Source organism: Pyrus communis, chromosome 4 (genome assembly GCF_963583255.1).
Source record: "Pyrus communis chromosome 4, drPyrComm1.1, whole genome shotgun sequence".
Lineage (NCBI taxonomy): Eukaryota > Viridiplantae > Streptophyta > Magnoliopsida > Rosales > Rosaceae > Pyrus > Pyrus communis.
The window spans coordinates 19,727,142-19,746,930 of NC_084806.1; the positions used below are offsets into that span (position 1 = coordinate 19,727,142).

Consider the following 19,789-nt stretch of genomic DNA (forward strand, 5'->3'; position numbering starts at 1 on the left):
TAAGATCTTACAATGCCACTAAGCTACAGTCCAACATCACTATTATGTACATCTTAGGGTATTCCATGGGTTATAAGGGTGTTATTTGTTATGACTTGAAGACAAAGAAATGTATTATTTCTAGGAATGTTATTCATGATGAGACAGTATTTCCTTTTTAAAAAAATTCACAACACACAATTAGAGAGCAAATGGTACAATTTCAATCTGGTATTTCTCAAATATTAGGTCCAATACCAGTTACTCAACCTTCAATTGGTGTTATTTCTCCAGATCTTGTGATTGATTCTGTCTCCTTACCTTTTAATCACTATGGAATGTCAGTACCTTCTACTGCTGAAAGCAATGAGAATTCTCAAGTTCAAGACTGTGAAGTACCAGTTACATCAGACCATACACTTTCCACTTCAATAGATACAACTCCTTTGCTTCCTATCTTCAATCATGCACAGTAGAAGGCACTCTTTCCACTTCAATAGATACAACTCCTTTGTATCCCAGTGTTTCTAGATATTGACAAGGGCTGGTATGGAACATTATAATCCTACATCTACACCATCCAAACCTCGTACACATTTACTTGCTACTGAAGAAACACCTATGATTGATCCACGTCATTACAGAAGTTTGGCTGGTGCTCTGCAATACTTAACTTTTACAAGGGCATGATCTAGCTCATTTAGTTATCATGGTTTGTCCATTCATGACTAATCCTACACAATTGCATTTTTATTTGGTTAAAAGAATTCTAAAGTATCTGCAAGGTACAATTGATTTTGGTTTGAGGTATACTAAGAGTGAGGATATGTCTATAACTGCTTTCTCAGATTCTGACTAGGTTGCTAATATTAACACTAGAAGATCCATCACTGGTTATGTTGTGTGTTTGGGTTCCAATCCAATATCATGGCAGTTAATTGTTTCAAGTTCAACAAAAGCAGAGTAAAAAGCATTAGCCAGTGGTGTAGCTGACATTTTCTGGATTCGATCATTGCTCAGGGACATACATCAGTTTCTTCCCTTACCTTCTTGTTTGCATTGTGATGATATGTCTGCACTTGCCATATGTTCTAATCCTGTTTTTCATTCCTCAATTAGATGTCTAAAAGCTTCAAAAAATTAAAAATAAAAAAATAAAAAAATAAAATAAAATAAAATAAAATAAAAAGATATCTCAAATATTTTCGATTTGGCTAATATTTTGTAAGGATAATTCATGAGGTGCAACTTGAAAAATAGACAGTTCGGATCATTGAAGTTCGATTAGGTGTGGATATATATAACTTTTTTCAGTCAGTTACATCTATTCAATTGTGATTTCTGATAAACAACCCTTAAAGCTAGAACCAATATGCCCATGACTACCACAGCATTCCTTCATGTAGCTTTTGCAGCACCCACCGACTTCTCTTTTCTCTAACACACAAGCTTGAATTGCTACTGATTCCGAGCAGCACACTTCCTTTTCCATAGTCCCTGAGCCAATGCAAGATTTCGTTGGGGTTGATTCTGCTTGGTCACAACCCGTTACAATATCAATAGTCGTATAAGGAGGCAAGTTTTCATCTAGATTACAGTGACGCTGATGATCACAGCTTGTGGCAAACGTCTCTCCTAACGCTTCATTGTGAATATGATCTTTGCCACAGTGAGTTGAGCAGCAATGACCAGTACTTGTCAATTTTTGGCATTCCTCCATTGAAAAAGCAGAATGGTTGCAGTGTTTTGGCTCGTGTATTGCATCACCTTCCTTTCTACTACGCTCCTTTCCCCAGTTTCTTGAGTGGGAAATGTCACTATCTGTCAATCTTTTGCTTTCATCCAAAGAAAAGATAGAATGATTGCAGTGTTTTCCCTCATGGACTCCATCACTTTCCTTTGTGCTGTGCTCTTTGCTGCAGTGCGTTGAGTGGCAATGACCTTTACTTGTCAACTTTGGAATTTCCACCAAAGAAGAAGCAGAACCATCGCAGTGTTTTGCCTCGTGAATTTTATCACCTTCTGCACATGAGCTCAAATTATGATGACTCAAAAAACCATGATTGTGTTTATTCTGTGACTCAAGATCTTTATTGACTTTCATGCAGCTTGCTTCATCACAGTGTCTTGCCTTGCGTAAGTCATCACTGCACTTAAGCATACACGGCAAGCTTGAATTCAAGGGAGTAGGCTGGCACTGCGATGAACACTTTTGAGGTTCACAGGCTTTCACAGGTTTGCTATCTGAGCAACAATGTTGGTTTTTGTGAGAGAGGCTATGTCCATGGCTTCCATGTTTATGGGCATGTGGCGCAGAAGTACTCCCTCCATGCTTTTGGGTTCCTTGTAAGAGTAGCATGCTATTGAATATAACAAGCATGCATGTCCCAACATCAGCAAGAACCGCAGCCCAAACGAGCGGATGCCCTGCAAATCCCAGTGCAAGGATACCAACCTTAGTAGTGATTGACAAAACAACATTCTCAACCACTTTTCTATTAGCTCTTCTCGCCAGTCGGACTGCTTTTGGTAGTTTCCTAATGTCATTTGACAGTAAAATTATATTCCCAGTTTCTTGAGCAAGGGCTGATCCTGAAATGCCCATTGAGATACCAATATCCGCTGTGGCTAATGCAGGGGCATCATTGATACCATCTCCAACCATTGCTGTATTTCCTTCCGTTTTAAATTCTTTAACGATTCTTGCCTTATCTTCAGGTAGAAGTTCTGCATGTACTACCTCGAGAGCTTGCTTAAGCTGCAAGTCAGATAAATTGCTACTCTTATTAGTTCCCTTTTCCCCTGAATCTACAAAGGAAATATACATGCAGTTCTACAGCGATGTATACCAAGGCAAATCATAAATTGAATCAATAAAGTGAGCACCCGGCTTCAGGCATAGGCTAATATATTAGAAATAATGCACCTGTTCATTTGTATGCAATGAGGCAGCATTACTATCTCCAGTGAGCATAGCTGTTTTAATACCCAACTTCTTCAGCTCTCTGATAGCCTCTGCAGCCCCAGATCGACAAGCATCAGATATTGTAAAGACTCCGGCTGGGGTTCCTCCAGAGTATATGTATCCAATCGTTTTCCCACCATTAGAACCTTCAGTTGTAGGAACTGGACTTTCAAACAGAACCAATGATGAGACATCCAAAAGTCCATAAACAAAAGGAAAATGGATCATAACTTTGGAATCACTAGCTATCGTTTGGAAGATAAGGAGTTGATGGCATTTACCTATTTCACAAGCAGCTCGTAAAGCTATTTTTCTGTTTCCAATGTAGATATCTTGTCCATCAATTTTCCCATGGATACCTTCCCCGGGAAAATTTTGAAACTCCTCCACATTTTCAGGTTTTGGCTCAATCGAAAGCGATCTTCCATAGTCAACCAGCGCATCTGCCATTGGATGACTGGACTTCCTCTCAATGCTTGCAACCCTTCAAGAGGATAAATAAACTGTAAATTTAGTGGACAAAGGAAATTCTTCCAGTGAAGAATACAATCCAACCATTCCTTTTCCGATTTTTAAAATGCAGCCTTTAAAACTGCCTTAAATTACTCTTTAAATTAGAAGTCGCTTTCTGAATTTCATGAATTAAAATTTTTCTTTCCATCATAATTTTGGTGTGTGTTATTCAACATGTTGATGAATAGAGGAGTTCCAGTCTATACCAGTAAAGCAATGTGTTCAAGCTAATGTCATCACGAAGAGATTGAAAATCCATCACCACAAATTCACCCCTTGTTATTGTCCCAGTTTTGTCAAAAGCCATGATCTTGACTTTAGCAAGGATCTCAACGTAGTCACCTCCTTTGATTAGCAGTCCGGATGTTGCTGCCTTTGTGAGTGTGCAAAAAGTCACAACGGGTGTAGAGAGGATGAGGCCGCAAGGACATGCACTCACTAAAACAACCAAAGCTAAGTGAAACCACTTGCTCCAATTGTGAACATGTAATGCTGCCGGAATCACTGCGATAGATACGGATATGACTAGGACCGCTGCAAAACAGCAGCACAAAACATATAATCTAACCGTTTGCATTCTCCTTAGTAGTAAAAGAATAGGGAAACATATGAAATGTATGGGGAAAGTAGACTAACCTGGGGTATAGAACATTGCGCATTTGTCAATGAATCTTTGAGTTCTGGTTTTGCTGTTTTGAGCCTCTTCAACGAGTTTGGCCATTTTGGCGACCGCACAATCTTCAGCTAACTCTGTAGTTTTAACACTAATATAACCTTTACAAATACAAACCAAAATTTGTCAGAAATGAAAAGATAACTCTTTTATTCAAGTCTTCAAGATGTAAGAATGATGGGAGGGAGGTTTATTTTACCATTAAGATTGATAGTGCCCGCCCAAACAGTGGAGTCCTTTTCTTTGGCTACTGGATAGGATTCCCCGGTTAGTGTTTTCTCATCCACTTCGCATTTTCCTTCAACAACTATTCCATCAATCGGTATAACTTCACCGGCCTTAACAGCAAGAATTGTGTTCAACTTAACCTCATCAACATCTACAACTTCTCCATTCTCAGCTAAGACTGCTTTTTGGGGCGCCATGCTCATCAACGACGACATCGCTGCTTTCGCCTGAGTACATAAAAGCATGTCATTCTAGATTTTTGACTGTCTATGATACACATTAGCAAGTCATTCATTAATCCCAAAAATACCACTTTAATGTATTAGTACTTGGTTTATCACATAATTATGTACAAAACTGTCTTCAGCAAAACTTCTTGTTCCGAAATCTGTTCCGCATACTCAAACTTTCAAATCCACTGCTACGTTTTTCTGCCACTTATTGTTACTTGTATTTTGTTTAATTCGTTCTGAAATGTTTCATAAAAACAAGGATGAGGGTTTTATGCTAACCCTGTATCCTGCACAAGACTGAAGCCACTCTGCAATGATGAACAGAAAGACAATAGAGGCAGCTTCGGTATAGTCCTTCAAAGCAATTGTTCCAACCACTGTCAAAAGTTACACTATCTATCAGTTTATCGATACCAGTAACCAGTAAACTACATAAAAACTATAGTACCAAAAAAAAGAAAAAAGGATTTACTGATACTGCAATAAGCTAATGTTTTTCCTTCGATTTATATATATTTTTGTATTATTTTACTTAAAGATCTGAAAATACAGTCCCATTTTTTACAGCATTTTTCTCCAAAACTCCGACTGAAATCATAATTCAGTAGATTTAAAATTTTTAATTTGGTAGTGTTTTATTCTTTTACTCAATTGCTTCTTCATTTCCATGTATCTCGCATTTGAGTTGAAGAACCATTTGTTTGTTAAAGTTACATACCAACCGTCAGACGTGATGAGAGAGATGATGCCCTAATGAATCCGTTGAGACTATAAACTATAGAAGTAGGTGTAGAGTACTAAAATAGTTAGGTAGCTTAGCCAAGCAAGTCAAAACATACGGTTCACGAAATAGTTAGGTAACTTAGCTGTAGCACCCTTATTCACAAAAAATGGAAAGCCAATGACGAGCTAGGGCAGTGAAATTAGACTTTATGATGAACTAAAAAATTAGAAAACCTACCCTAAAAAGAAAAGATTTTAAATCTAAGAAGAAATGTTGAAGTACAAAAATGCCGAACATGCTATAAGAGGATTACTTCAAAAATGCTCGAAACCCCCGAGCGTTACTTAAGAAAGCCTCGAATAGTTAGATTTAGGAACCCTGCAAAACAGGGACCTTAAGTTTTTCAAATGTTAAAACAATGGCTAGGTTTGCATTTCTCCAAAAACTATATCATCTGAGGGAAACAGATCGGGAAGCGATTTTTAACAAAATCCAAATATCCATCCAAACTTTTAGTTTAAACACGCTTATCCATTCGAACTTGCAAGAAGCCAAAGACTAATCATTTGGATCTTTTGTGTGCATAAAAAAAAATATCTTTAGTTGCGTACCGGTGACGTTTGGATTGGAACTCTTAAACCGACATGTATCCATTTAAACTTTCTAAGAAAACGTGATGTGGTGCAATTTTTCTAAACAAAAAATATAAAATTAAATTAAAAAAACAAAAGGATCAATTGTTTTGGTTAGTTCGGTGTGACGAGAAACTTTTCAGTATGGAAATACGACTTGATATATCAAGTGTTATATTATAATTGGTTAATTTTTTTTTTTTTTTTTAATTTTCAACCAATTATATTAATACCTTTAGCGTACAAGACAATATACTCGACATACTGAAAAATCCCTCTGGTGTGAAGGTCGGCAAAGTCATTTAAAACATCCAAAGAGCTCGGTGCCCAAAATAATCAAGTGCGTATGTACAATATAACGAACAAGAATCTTATAATTTCAAAAGGAACTAAAATAAAATGTTATTCTTACTGTATTTTTATACCATATTTGTACTACATCTAATAAAAATGGATCCTATATGGGTTAGTGAATCCTACCTCTATTAAAAAGCTAGTACAAATATGATTCGGTAAATAAGATAAATATAGTATTACTCAAAACTAATCAAAGTTTCAAAGTTGTAATAAAAAACGGACGGCCGAGATTTATTACTACCATAATTTACTTGTCCAAATGATACCCAACCTTTTAGTCATTTTCTTTTAACCAATTATTATAAAATAGCTTACCAAAATTTTGTAGAGCACAAATATTATTAATTTGACCAATAACTTTTTATAATTTTTTTTATTACTATTAACGAATTACTGCATGCGTTTTTGTCACTGCTCATGTATTGTTCCCATGATAGATGATTGACAAAAGAGGATGTGTTTTGATTGTAAGTACATGTCATCATATAATTATTGTAACACCGTACGGCAGTGTAAGACCAATATTAGAGCTGGTTTGGTATTGCTATGCTTTGAAAAAAAAAACTGTTTTTGCTGTGCTGTGTGAATAAGTTCATTTTTGCTGCTTCACGTTTTCAACTTTTTTTCATCCAAAACTGTGAAAATAAGTTGTTTTTAAGTGTTTATCAAACATTCTTTTGAGCTCAGGTTTTTTTAATACCCACTTTTTATAAAAGTATAACGGTACCAAACTAGTACTTAGAGTGGTAGAAAATTAACATATTGTGTAGAATAGAATGAAAAAAAGTTGAATATTAAGACCAAGTATTGACTCACCGGCAATGATAACAAGAATGTTGAAGTCATGAAACCTGAAATTTCGAATCGATGCAAAACCTTTCATAGCAATGGGAAAAATGCCAAGGGCCACCGCTCCAAGGGCCAACCACCCTAATGGCCGATACGTATACTTGAGAAATGATAGAACAAGTAACACCTCAAGGAGAATAAGTGGCCTCTCAAATGCATAGTTAGGGAAAATTGTAGGACTATAATTTTCTGGTGTTAGTAAGGCTAACCCAAATATTTTTACCTCAAAAGTCTGGTCACGGACACACCAACTCCACACATGTAGTTGGATCAGACGGAGTAGTAGTGCCACTATCACTTTGTTCTAGGGCAATAGGCAGAGTCCTAGCGACTCTGGTGGATAACCATGCTTATTCCGCATGATATGTGATCTGATCCGGATATGGACTCAATCAGATCCTTATAGTTTTTGGAGTTCCTACAATCTAGGAATTGGCATGCGGCACAAGTAGTCACAACTCCTAAGAGAGTGCAATATCTACTTGTAGGTATCCTATAGGATTCTACCGGCTTAGAACGAGGATTTTATCCTAAAATGTCTCTCCCCACAGTATAAATAACCCCGTCTAGGGTTCATCTTTGATAGAGTAATCAAAACGTTTGAATATCTTTCCCATTGCTTGAGTCTAAACTTGTTCACAAACTTGACCATCGGAGAGCATTTGGCCGACACACTCCCTATTCTTAAGCTTGCGCATGGTTGTTTACTATTTTGAAAGGTAGTCGAGTTTGGGAACCTGGTCACATGGTTTGGGGCCTCCAAATTGAAAACTATGCTAAGTGGATTAGAAGAAAGTAACAACAAATTAAAACAAGTCTAAATGGATTAGAGCATCCAAGGGTTCCTTATGTTACAAAGTGGGTCCCTCCCCCTTTCCTTCTCTTTCTTTCTATTTTTAATTTTTCTGCTCTCCGAAACAACGCTGCAAAGCGCAAACAATATTCCTTCTCTTTCCAAAGTTACAATTAATTTGTTTATATATTCACTTGGCTTTATGGATTTCCGTAGAGATGTTAAAGATAAGAGCTACCACACAGGTTGCAGCTTACCCACAGAGTTAGAAGCTACAGAGGTACGCTACGAGAAATTTTTCTAAATTTCGGGCTAATAAGCTGATCTGGAATTCCACCGATCATAATTTTCCAACTGTACACATTTAAAAACCACCCCACCATTTAACAATAAAAAAATAAAACATGGTTTGGGCCCCAACGGTCTCTTTTTCCTCTCTCCTTCTTCGAAAATTGAAAAGTCTTTTTATTTGTTGACCAAAAAATGAAAGCGTTATATGGCAAATTTTTCCTAGCAGTCTCCGACCAAAACTTCCCCACAATCTGCATCCAAACTTCCGCTATTGCCATAGCCAAGATCACCCACTTGTCGTTAATGCCCTCCACTGAACAACCATATCACCATGAACCCACCCCGAAACTCCAGTATCGTCCAACTAAAACATGAATTTGAAAAAATTGGATAATTTTGAAATTAAATTGTTGAGTTATGATTTTAAATAATTTAAATGCCTTGATGTTTTGGTCTGAAATTGCTTGGTTGCTGGCATAAGAGACGACAAAGGGAAAGTAAGAGGGAACTTAGAGAAGGCCGATGGTTGTTTCACATAAAAGCCTTTCAGTTTCCCGAAGAAGGAAAGAGAGAAAAGAGAGCCTAGTGGAGCCCTAACCCCAATATGTTTAATTTATTTATTTTTCAAATAGTGGGTGGTGTTAAACATGTGTACTAGTGTCAAGGTATAGTTGGTGGACCTCCACGTCAGATTATAAGCTCGGAACTTAGAAAAATTTCTCGTACGTTGCAGACTCTTTTGGTTAAGCTTTTTATGTTTTATTTTTTTTCTTCTTTTCTTTATCTTGTCCTTATAAGTTATCAGATGACTAGCCTATTATGAGGCTTAGCCCACTCACCCACCTCCTTAGTATAAATAATATCGTTTGTTAAAAATAAAAAAAAAATAAAAAAATAAAAAAAGTTTTGAAAACCCTTTCATTAGTTTTTCTAACTTTAAAAGGCATTACTTAATATAGTCCTAATTCAAGATATTATAGGCTTTCTCCAAGTCTAGCTTGACCATCGTAAGACCCGTTGGACCTTTCTTTTTATTGAAATTGCTAAAAATCTCATGGGCAACTAAAATATTATCCACAATAGATTTTTGTGGTGCAAAATCACATTGATTATCATAAATGCACTACTGAGAAGCACCTGATAAGTAACATTATAAAGATTGATATATAGGACGGAAACTCCAAATTGTTCACTTTAAAACCCCTAAAAACTTTGGTACATCAGTGTTTCCTTGGCTAAGATCTTACAATGACACTAAGCTACAATCCAACATCACTATTATGTACATCTTATAAGGGTGTTATTTGTTATGACTTGAAGACAAAGGAATGTATTATTTCTAGGAATGTTATTCATGATGAGACAGTATTTCCTTTCTAAAAAAATTCACAACACACAATTAGAGAGCAAACGGTACAATTTCAATCCGGTATTTCTCAAATATTAGGTCCAATACCAGTTACTCAACCTTCAATTGGTGTTATTTCTCAAGATCTTGTGATTGATTCTGTCTCCTTATCTTTTAATCACTATGGAATGTCAGTACCTTCTACTGCTGAAAGCAATGAGAATTCTCAAGTTCAAGACTGTGAAGTACCAGTTACATCAGACCATACACTTTCCACTTCAATAGATACAACTCCTTTGCTTCCTATCTTCAATCATGCACAGTAGAAGGTACTCTTTCCACTTCAATAGATACAACTCCTTTGTATCCCAGTGTTTGTAGATATTGACAAGGGCTGGTATGGAACATTATAAGCCTACATCTACACCATCCAAACCTCGTACACATTTACTTGCTACTGAAGAAACACCTATGATTGATCCACGTCATTACAGAAGTTTGGCTGGTGCTCTGCAATACTTGACTTTTACAAGGGCATGATCTAGCTCATTTAGTTATCATGGTTTGTCCATTCATGACTAATCCTACATAATTGCATTTTTATTTGGTTAAAAGAATTCTAAAGTATCTGCAAGGTACAATTGATTTTGGTTTGAGGTATACTAAGAGTGAGGATATGTCTATAACTGCTTTCTCAGATTCTGACTAGGTTGCTAATATTAACACTAGAAGATCCATCACTGGTTATGTTGTGTGTTTGGGTTCCAATCCAATATCATGGCAGTTAATTGTTTCAAGTTCAACAAAAGCAGAGTAAAAAGCATTAGCCCGTGGTGTAGCTGACATTTTCTGGATTCGATCATTGCTCAGGGACATACATCAGTTTCTTCCCTTACCTTCTTGTTTGCATTGTGATGATATGTCTGCACTTGCCATATGTTCTAATCCTGTTTTTCATTCCTCAATTAGATGTCTAAAAGCTTCAAAAAATTAAAAATAAAAAAATAAAAAAATAAAAAAAATAAAAAGATATCTCAAATATTTTCGATTTGGCTAATATTTTGTAAGGATAATTCATGAGGTGCAACTTGAAAAATAGACAGTTCGGATCATTGAAGTTCGATTAGGTGTGGATATATATAACTTTTTTCAGTCAGTTACATCTATTCAATTGTGATTTCTGATAAACAACCCTTAAAGCTGGAACCAATATGCCCATGACTACCACAGCATTCCTTCATGTAGCTTTTGCAGCACCCACCGACTTCTCTTTTCTCTAACACACAAGCTTGAATTGCTACTGATTCCGAGGAGCACGCTTCCTTTTCCATTGTCCCTGAGCCAATGCAAGATTTCGTTGGGGCTGATTCGGCTTGGTCACAACCCGTTACAATATCAATAGTCGTATAAGGAGGCGAGTTTTCATCTAGATTACAGTGACGCTGATGATCACAGCTTGTGGCAAACGTCTCTCCTAACGCTTCATTGTGAATATGATCTTTGCCACGGTGAGTTGAGTGGCAATGACCAGTACTTGTCAATTTTTGGCATTCCTCCATTGAAAAAGCAGAATGGTTGCAGTGTTTTGGCTCGTGTATTGCATCACCTTCCTTTCTACTACGCTCCTTTCCACAGTTTCTTGAGTGGGAAATGTCACTATCTGTCAATCTTTTGCTTTCATCCAAAGAAAAGATAGAATGATTGCAGTGTTTTTCCTCATGGACTCCATCACTTTCCTTTGTGCTGTGCTCTTTGCTGCAGTGCGTTGAGTGGCAATGACCTTTACTTGTCAACTTTGGAATTTCCACCAAAGAAGAAGCAGAACCATCGCAGTGTTTTGCCTCGTGAATTTTATCACCTTCTGCACATGAGCTCAAATTATGATGACTCAAAAAACCATGATTGTGTTTATTCTGTGACTCAAGATCTTTATTGACTTTCATGCAGCTTGCTTCATCACAGTGTCTTGCCTTGCGTAAGTCATCACTGCACTTAAGCATACACGGCAAGCTTGAATTCAAGGGAGTAGGCTGGCACTGCGATGAACACTTTTGAGGTTTACAGGCTTTCACAGGTTTGCTATCTGAGCAACAATGTTGGTTTTTGTGAGAGAGGCTATGTCCATGGCTTCCATGTTTATGGGCATGTGGTGCAGAAGTACTCCCTCCATGCTTTTGGGTTCCTTGTAAGAGTAGCATGCTATTGAATATAACAAGCATGCATGTCCCAACATCAGCAAGAACCGCAGCCCAAACGAGCGGATGCCCTGCAAATCCCAGTGCAAGGATACCAACCTTAGTAGTGATTGACAAAACAACATTCTCAACCACTTTTCTATTAGCTTTTCTCGCCAGTCGGACTGCTTTTGGTAGTTTCCTAATGTCATTTGACAGTAAAATTATATTCCCAGTTTCTTGAGCAAGGGCTGATCCTGAAATGCCCATTGAGATACCAATATCCGCTGTGGCTAATGCAGGGGCATCATTGATACCGTCTCCAACCATTGCTGTATTCCCTTCCGTTTTAAATTCTTTAACGATTCTTGCCTTATCTTCAGGTAGAAGTTCTGCATGTACTACCTCGAGAGCTTGCTTAAGCTGCAAGTCAGATAAATTGCTACTCTTATTAGTTCCCTTTTCCCCTGAATCTACAAAGGAAATATACATGCAGTTCTACAGCGATGTATACCAAGGCAAATCATAAATTGAATCAATAAAGTGAGCACCCGGCTTCAGGCATAGGCTAATATATTAGAAATAATGCACCTGTTCATTTGTATGCAATGAGGCAGCATTACTATCTCCAGTGAGCATAGCTGTTTTAATACCCAACTTCTTCAACTCTCTGATAGCCTCTGCGGCCCCAGATCGACAAGCATCAGATATTGTAAAGACTCCGGCTGGGGTTCCTCCAGAGTATATGTATCCAATCGTTTTCCCACCATTAGAACCTTCAGTTGTAGGAACTGGAGTTTCAAACAGAACCAATGATGAGAGATCCAAAAGTCCATAAACAAAAGGAAAATGGATCATAACTTTGGAATCACTAGCTATCGTTTGGAAGATAAGGAGTTGATGGCATTTACCTATTTCACAAGCAGCTCGTAAAGCTATTTTTCTGTTTCCAATGTAGATATCTTGTCCATCAATTTTCCCATGGATACCTTCCCCGGGAAAATTTTGAAACTCCTCCACATTTTCAGGTTTTGGCTCAATCGAAAGCGATCTTCCATAGTCAACCAGCGCATCTGCCATTGGATGACTGGACTTCCTCTCAATGCTTGCAACCCTTCAAGAGGATAAATAAACTGTAAATTTAGTGGACAAAGGAAATTCTTCCAGTGCAGAATACAATCCAACCATTCCTTTTCCGATTTTTAAAATGCAGCCTTTAAAACTGCCTTAAATTACTCTTTAAATTAGAAGTCGCTTTCTGAATTTCATGAATTAAAATTTTTCTTTCCATCATAATTTTGGTGTGTGTTATTCAACATGTTGATGAATAGAGGAGTTCCAGTCTATACCAGTAAAGCAATGTGTTCAAGCTAATGTCATCACGAAGAGATTGAAAATCCATCACCACAAATTCACCCCTTGTTATTGTCCCAGTTTTGTCAAAAGCCATGATCTTGACTTTAGCAAGGATCTCAACGTAGTCACCTCCTTTGATTAGCAGTCCGGATGTTGCTGCCTTTGTGAGTGTGCAAAAAGTCACAACGGGTGTAGAGAGGATGAGGCCGCAAGGACATGCACTCACTAAAACAACCAAAGCTAAGTGAAACCACTTGCTCCAATTGTGAACATGTAATGCTGCCGGAATCACTGCGATAGATACGGATATGACTAGGACCGCTGCAAAACAGCAGCACAAAACATATAATCTAACCGTTTGCATTCTCCTTAGTAGTAAAAGAATAGGGAAACATATGAAATGTATGGGGAAAGTAGACTAACCTGGGGTATAGAACATTGCGCATTTGTCAATGAATCTTTGAGTTCTGGTTTTGCTGTTTTGAGCCTCTTCAACGAGTTTGGCCATTTTGGCGACCGCACAATCTTCAGCTAACGCTGTAGTTTTAACACTAATATAACCTTTACAAATACAAACCAAAATTTGTCAGAAATGAAAAGATAACTCTTTTATTCAAGATGTAAGAATGATGGGAGGGAGGTTTATTTTACCATTAAGATTGATAGTGCCCGCCCAAACAGTGGAGTCCTTTTCTTTGGCTACTGGATAGGATTCCCCGGTTAGTGTTTTCTCATCCACTTCGCTTTTTCCTTCAACAACTATTCCATCAATCGGTATAACTTCACCGGCCTTAACAGCAAGAATTGTGTTCAACTTAACCTCATCAACATCCACAACTTCTCCATTCTCAGCTAAGACTGCTTTTTGGGGCGCCATGCTCATCAACGACGACATCACTGCTTTCGCCTGAGTACATAAAAGCATGTCATTCTAGATTTTTGACTGTCTATGATACACATTAGCAAGTCATTCATTAATCCCTAAAATAACACTTTAATGTATTAGTACTTGGTTTATCACATAATTATGTACAAAACTGTCTTCAGCAAAACTTCTTGTTCCGAAATCTGTTCCGCATACTCAAACTTTCAAATCCACTGCTACGTTTTTCTGCCACTTATTGTTACTTGTATTTTGTTTAATTCGTTCTGAAATGTTTCATAAAAACAAGGATGAGGGTTTTATGCTAACCCTGTATCCTGCACAAGACTGAAGCCACTCTGCAATGATGAACAGAAAGACAATAGAGGCAGCTTCGGTATAGTCCTTCAAAGCAATTGTTCCAACCACTGTCAAAAGTTACACTATCTATCAGTTTATCGATACCAGTAACCAGTAAACTATATAAAAACTATAGCACCAAAAAAAAGAAAAAAGGATTTACTGATACTGCAATAAGCTAATGTTTTTCCTTCGATTTATATATATTTTTGTATTATTTTACTTAAAGATCTGAAAATACAGTCCCATTTTTAATTTTTAATTTGGTAGTGTTTTATTCTTTTACTCAATTGCTTCTTCATTTCCATGTATCTCGCATTTGAGTTGAAGAACCATTTGTTTGTTAAAGTTACATACCAACTGTCAGACGTGATGAGAGAGATGATGCCCCAATGGAATCCGTTGAGACTATAAACTATAGAAGTAGGTGTAGAGTACTAAAATAGTTAGGTAGCTTAGCCAAGCAAGTCAAAACGTACGGTTCACGAAATAGTTAGGTAACTTAGCTGTAGCACCCTTATTCACAAAAAATGGAAAGCCAATGACGAGCTAGGGCAATGAAATTAGACTTTATGATGAACTAAAAAATTAGAAAACCTACCCTAAAAAGAAAAGATTTTAAATCTAAGAAGAAATGTGGAAGTACAAAAATGCCGAACAAGCTATAAGAGGATTACTTCAAAAATGCTCGAAACCCCCGAGCGTTACTTAAGAAAGCCTCGAATAGTTAGATTTAGGAACCCTGCAAAACAGGGACCTTAAGTTTTTCAAATGTTAAAACAATGGCTAGGTTTGCATTTCTCCAAAAACTATATCATCTGAGGGAAACAGATCGGGAAGCGATTTTTAACAAAATCCAAATATCCATCCAAACTTTTAGTTTAAACACGCTTATCCATTCGAACATGCAAGAAGCCAAAGACTAAAAATCATTTGGATCTTTTGTGTGCATAAAAAAATAATATCTTTAGTTGCGTACCGGTGACGTTTGGATTGGAACTCTTAAACCGACATGTATCCATTTAAACTTTCTAAGAAAACGTGATGTGTTGCAATTTTTCTAAACAAAAAATATAAAATAAAATTAAAAAAACAAAAGGATCAATTGTTTTGGTTAGTTCAGTGTGACGAGAAACTTTTCAGTATGGAAATGCGATTTGATATATCAAGTGTTATATTATAATTGGTTAATTTTTTTTTTTTTTAATTTTCAACCAATTATATTAATACCTTTAGCGTACAAGACAGTATACTCAACATACTGAAAAATCTCTCTGGTGTGAAGGTCGGCAAAGTCATTTTAAAACATCCAAAGAGCTCGGTGCCCAAAATAATCAAGTGCATATGTACAATATAACGAACAAGAATCTTATAATTTCAAAAGGAACTAAAATAAAATGTTATTCTTACTGTATTTTTATACCATATTTGTACTACATCTAATAGAAATGGATCCCATATGTGTTAGTGAATCCTACCTCTATTAAAAAGCTAGTACAAATATGATTCGGTAAATAAGATAAATATAGTATTACTCAAAACTAATCAAAGTTGTAATAAAAAACGGACGGCCGAGATTTATTACTACCATAATTTACTTGTCCAAATGATACCCAACCTTTTAGTCATTTTCTTTTAACCAATTATTATAAAATAGCTTACCAAAATTTTGTAGAGCACAAATATTATTAATTTGACCAATAACTTTTTTTAATTTTTTTTTATTATTAACGAATTACTGCATGCGTTTTTGTCACTCCTCATGTATTGTTCCCATGATAGATGATTGACAAAAGAGGATGTGTTTTGATTGTAAGTATATGTCATCATATAATTATTGTAACACCATACGGCAGTATAAGACCAATATTAGAGCTGGTTTGGTATTGCTATGCTTTGAAAAAAAAACTGTTTTTGCTGTGCTGTGTGAATAAGTTTATTTTTTATGCTTCACGTTTTCAACTTTTTTTCATCCAAAACTGTGAAAATAAGTTGTTTTTAAGTGTTTATCAAACATTCTTTTGAGCTCAGCTTTTTTTAATACCCACTTTTTATAAAAGTATAACGGTACCAAACTAGTACTTAGAGTGGTAGAAAATTAACATATTGTGTAGAATAAAATGACAAAAAAGTTGAATATTAAGACCAAGTATTGACTCACCGGCAATGATAACAAGAATGTTGATGTCATGAAACCTGAAATTTCGAATCGATGCAAAACCTTTCATAGCAATGGGAAAAATGCCAAGGGCCACCGCTCCAAGGGCCAACCACCCTAATGGCCGATACGTATACTTGAGAAATGATAGAACAAGTAACACGCCACTACCAATTGCATATGGACTTGGCCACGTTTTCTTGTAACTGTCCCCTGCCCCATACACTCTCACATTTGCTTCTAACCTTGCTTGGTTTAATGCCTTAACTGTCCATAGGATAACAAATGTAAGACTGCGAATTTAAACGCACATTCAGGTAAATCAACTAATAGTACTAGAGCATAGCATTATTTAATTTCTTCTTACTCAAAGAACTTCTCTCTACTTTTGGTATATAAAAGAAACATATTATGTACTCATTTTAGTTTATCAAGATCGCAAGGGCATTTTCATCAAGAAAAATATATTTGCTTCTGAGCACTATCAATTTTGTGATGTCTATTCATGTGCGACCACGGTCGTATTAATTTCTTTCAACTTCCAACAAGTTTCTAAATGTCATTTGATGGGACAAAACAAAACCAATTGCATATGGACTTGGCCACGTTTTCTTGTAACTGTCCCCTGCCCCATACACTCTCACATTTGCTTCTAACCTTGCTTGGTTTAATGCCTTAACTGTCCATAGGATAACAAATGTAAGACTGCGAATTTAAACGCACATTCAGGTAAATCAACTAATAGTACTAGGACATAGCATTATTTAATTTCTTCTTACTAAAATAACTTCTCTCTACTTTTGGTATATAAAAGAAACATATTATGTACTCATTTTAGTTTATCAAGATCACAAGGGCATTTTCATCAAGAAAAATATATTTGCTTCTGAGCACAAGAAAAATATGATCACATCATATATAATACTATATAATATTTCACCCCTTTGGGATTCATAGTCAAAGAGTCCCAGGACTCACACCAAAGGGGTGAAATATTATATGGTATTATATATGATCACAAGAAAAATAAGGTAAAACGGACAAAGAATTAGCCGCCCAACAGAAAGCTAGTTTTAGGTATATTATAATAATAAACTGTGAAACCAAAGTAACGTTCAAAGAAGTTCAAAATAACAAAACAGTGAAAGGAGTTACGAAGAACAAGAGTCCGTAAGATGTTTTGGTACAATCCCATCATAAAAAATTGCAGAAAGCACCTAAAAGATACGAAATTATTTGAAATACTTTTATATTCTATAAATTAGTGGGTGATCAAAAGCAAAGTAAAACATCTTACGAACTCTTGTTGGATTGTACACGATATGCTGATTAATAATGCCCTTTGACAACAGAAAAAGTAATGTCCACCGACTGCTATTTTTTTTTTATCTTTTCCGCAAAACTATTTGCTTTCTGTTGTGCAAGGGACACGCCGAAAAAAAAAAACAAAAAAAAAAAAAAAAAAAAAAAAAAAAAAAAAAAAAGCGAACAAACAAACAAACAACAAATTTTTAACACAGATATTAGAGAATTAATGGAAAATATTAATAGTAACTGGTGTAATAATTTGAGAGAAAATAAAGATTGTTGGGTACTTACCAATTTGAAGCTGGGAAATGAGGAGGATATCATGGACAACAATTACAGTTCTGGAAGGCACAATCACTGAAACCTCTTTCACACCTTCAAGAGGCTTGAGGATATTCTCTATGAGTGGAACTTCTGAAGAGCAGCACAACCCCAAGACATCAAAGTAGGTCTTCTGAAACTTTTTGGCTGCTACCTTTTCTTTGACCCGGGCAGAAGCCATCCTGCTTAATTGTCTCCCAACTTCTGCAAATACAGAGGACATTATGACAAATCATTAATTTTCTTAATTTTCTGTTAGCTTTTTTACGTTTTGAAAACAATCATTGTGGCTGATTTGTGAAGAGTAGAGTTCTGGAAATTATTGGATCAGAAGTTCATGTGTTTGTGTGTGTGCGAGAGAGAGAGAGGGAGAGAGAGAGAGAGACAGAGAGAGTTGTGGAAGGAATAAGTGGTGAATGAAGAGGGTGGAAGAAGAAAACCAAAATCAATAGGATGAAAAATGAAGAGTAGAAAAGGAGGCTTAAAGAAAATCACCTTGTAGGTAAGGGTAGGTCTGGGGATTCTTCAAGCTTAATTCAGAGAGACTAATAGGCTCAGAAAAGTTTAAGTTGAAGAAGTTGTGGGAACTATATACATATATATATATAAGAAGAGGAAGGATTCTAACTTAAAGAGGGACATGTACAGAGAATATCTGAAATTAATGAAGAATTCTTTACCAAAACGACTTTCTTTTGTTGGAATAATTGGTTCAACTTTCTCTTGTTGATGAGACACAATTAGTGGAGAATCAGTAGGAGGGAAGAAGAATGGAATCCACATGTAAATCCACATAAATGCTTGTTTTTAACAGCATCTGTGCTCAAACTGATTGAGATTTTTAACTTTTCTTTAATTTACATTAGTTTCTATTTTCACCAATTTTTATTTTCCAACCCTCCTCCATCTTTGCTATCTTCCCCTTCCAACCTTTACTTCTTTGTCCAAGGGAATCATTTTTACACTCTTCTTGCCATCTCCACTTTCCTGCGTGTATTTGTCTCTTGATTTAACGTTAATTTTCAGTTCTCTAGCTGGAAATAAGAGGGGAAGTATAAAGAGATAAAGGGGGGTAATTTGGAAAATATCTTTCCCTTTTGTGTAATGTTAGATTACATTTTCTTATCACGTTAACTACCCATTATATGTCGGTTGATGTGCAAACACTAGTTTGCCATTGCAATTGATCTAGCAAGTACACATGTTGAACTTAAAAATTACAAAGCTTATATGGCGTGCAAGTCGAGTAATTAATGAGTTAACTAAATTTTTATGTGGTTGACTACTGATGCGGGCATGCCAACTCGCTACCAAGCTCAGCTGACTTCTACACCGAGCAACTTCAGCTGGGGTTCTATAACCTGAAGACGAGGTTATGCATTCACTACTAAGTTCAAGATCTCCTGTACCATGTTCGTTAGGTTCAACTATATTGATGAAAATATAAGTGCGCCGAATCAGTACCAAACTGTAAGGATAAAGGTACACAAAAGAAATGAGTATCTTTGTGGTAAAAATTGTTCGGTCGTCGATATGAGAAACTCTAAATGATACTTGTGAATAATCGATCATAGAATACTCCATTTCACTAGGAAAGTTGATGAAATGACCTTTTCGGCAAAAGAATTAGAGACTCTTCGCTGGCTGGGACTTGGGATAGATAGT

At 36.3% G+C, this 19,789-nt stretch overlaps 2 protein-coding genes across 3 annotated transcripts; both read right to left on the minus strand.

The window, feature by feature from the left end:
- Window positions 1–1,199: 1,199 nt before the first annotated feature.
- On the minus strand, window positions 1,200–4,200 carry LOC137730922 (cadmium/zinc-transporting ATPase HMA2-like). Its single transcript, XM_068469931.1, has 5 exons — window positions 4,094–4,200; window positions 3,664–3,991; window positions 3,226–3,428; window positions 2,906–3,105; window positions 1,200–2,737 (listed from the first exon to the last, which is right to left on the minus strand). Exons 1-5 carry the CDS (start codon window positions 4,176–4,178, stop codon window positions 1,304–1,306), a joined length of 2,250 nt encoding a protein of 749 aa, XP_068326032.1. The 5' UTR covers window positions 4,179–4,200; the 3' UTR covers window positions 1,200–1,303.
- Window positions 4,201–10,694: 6,494 nt separating this feature from the next.
- LOC137730921 (putative inactive cadmium/zinc-transporting ATPase HMA3) lies at window positions 10,695–18,822 on the minus strand. Of its 2 annotated transcripts, XM_068469929.1 has the most exons (10): window positions 18,620–18,822; window positions 18,095–18,328; window positions 16,499–16,762; window positions 14,308–14,405; window positions 13,767–14,022; window positions 13,539–13,676; window positions 13,109–13,436; window positions 12,671–12,873; window positions 12,351–12,550; window positions 10,695–12,182 (listed from the first exon to the last, which is right to left on the minus strand). In XM_068469929.1, exons 2-10 carry the CDS (start codon window positions 18,303–18,305, stop codon window positions 10,749–10,751), a joined length of 3,132 nt encoding a protein of 1,043 aa, XP_068326030.1. In that variant the 5' UTR covers window positions 18,306–18,328; window positions 18,620–18,822; the 3' UTR covers window positions 10,695–10,748. The 2 variants fall into 2 exon arrangements, with proteins under 2 accessions (XP_068326030.1, XP_068326031.1); XM_068469930.1 differs by lacking the exon at window positions 18,620–18,822 and having other exon boundaries at window positions 16,499–17,174; window positions 18,095–18,235.
- Between the last annotated feature and the right edge of the window lie 967 nt (window positions 18,823–19,789).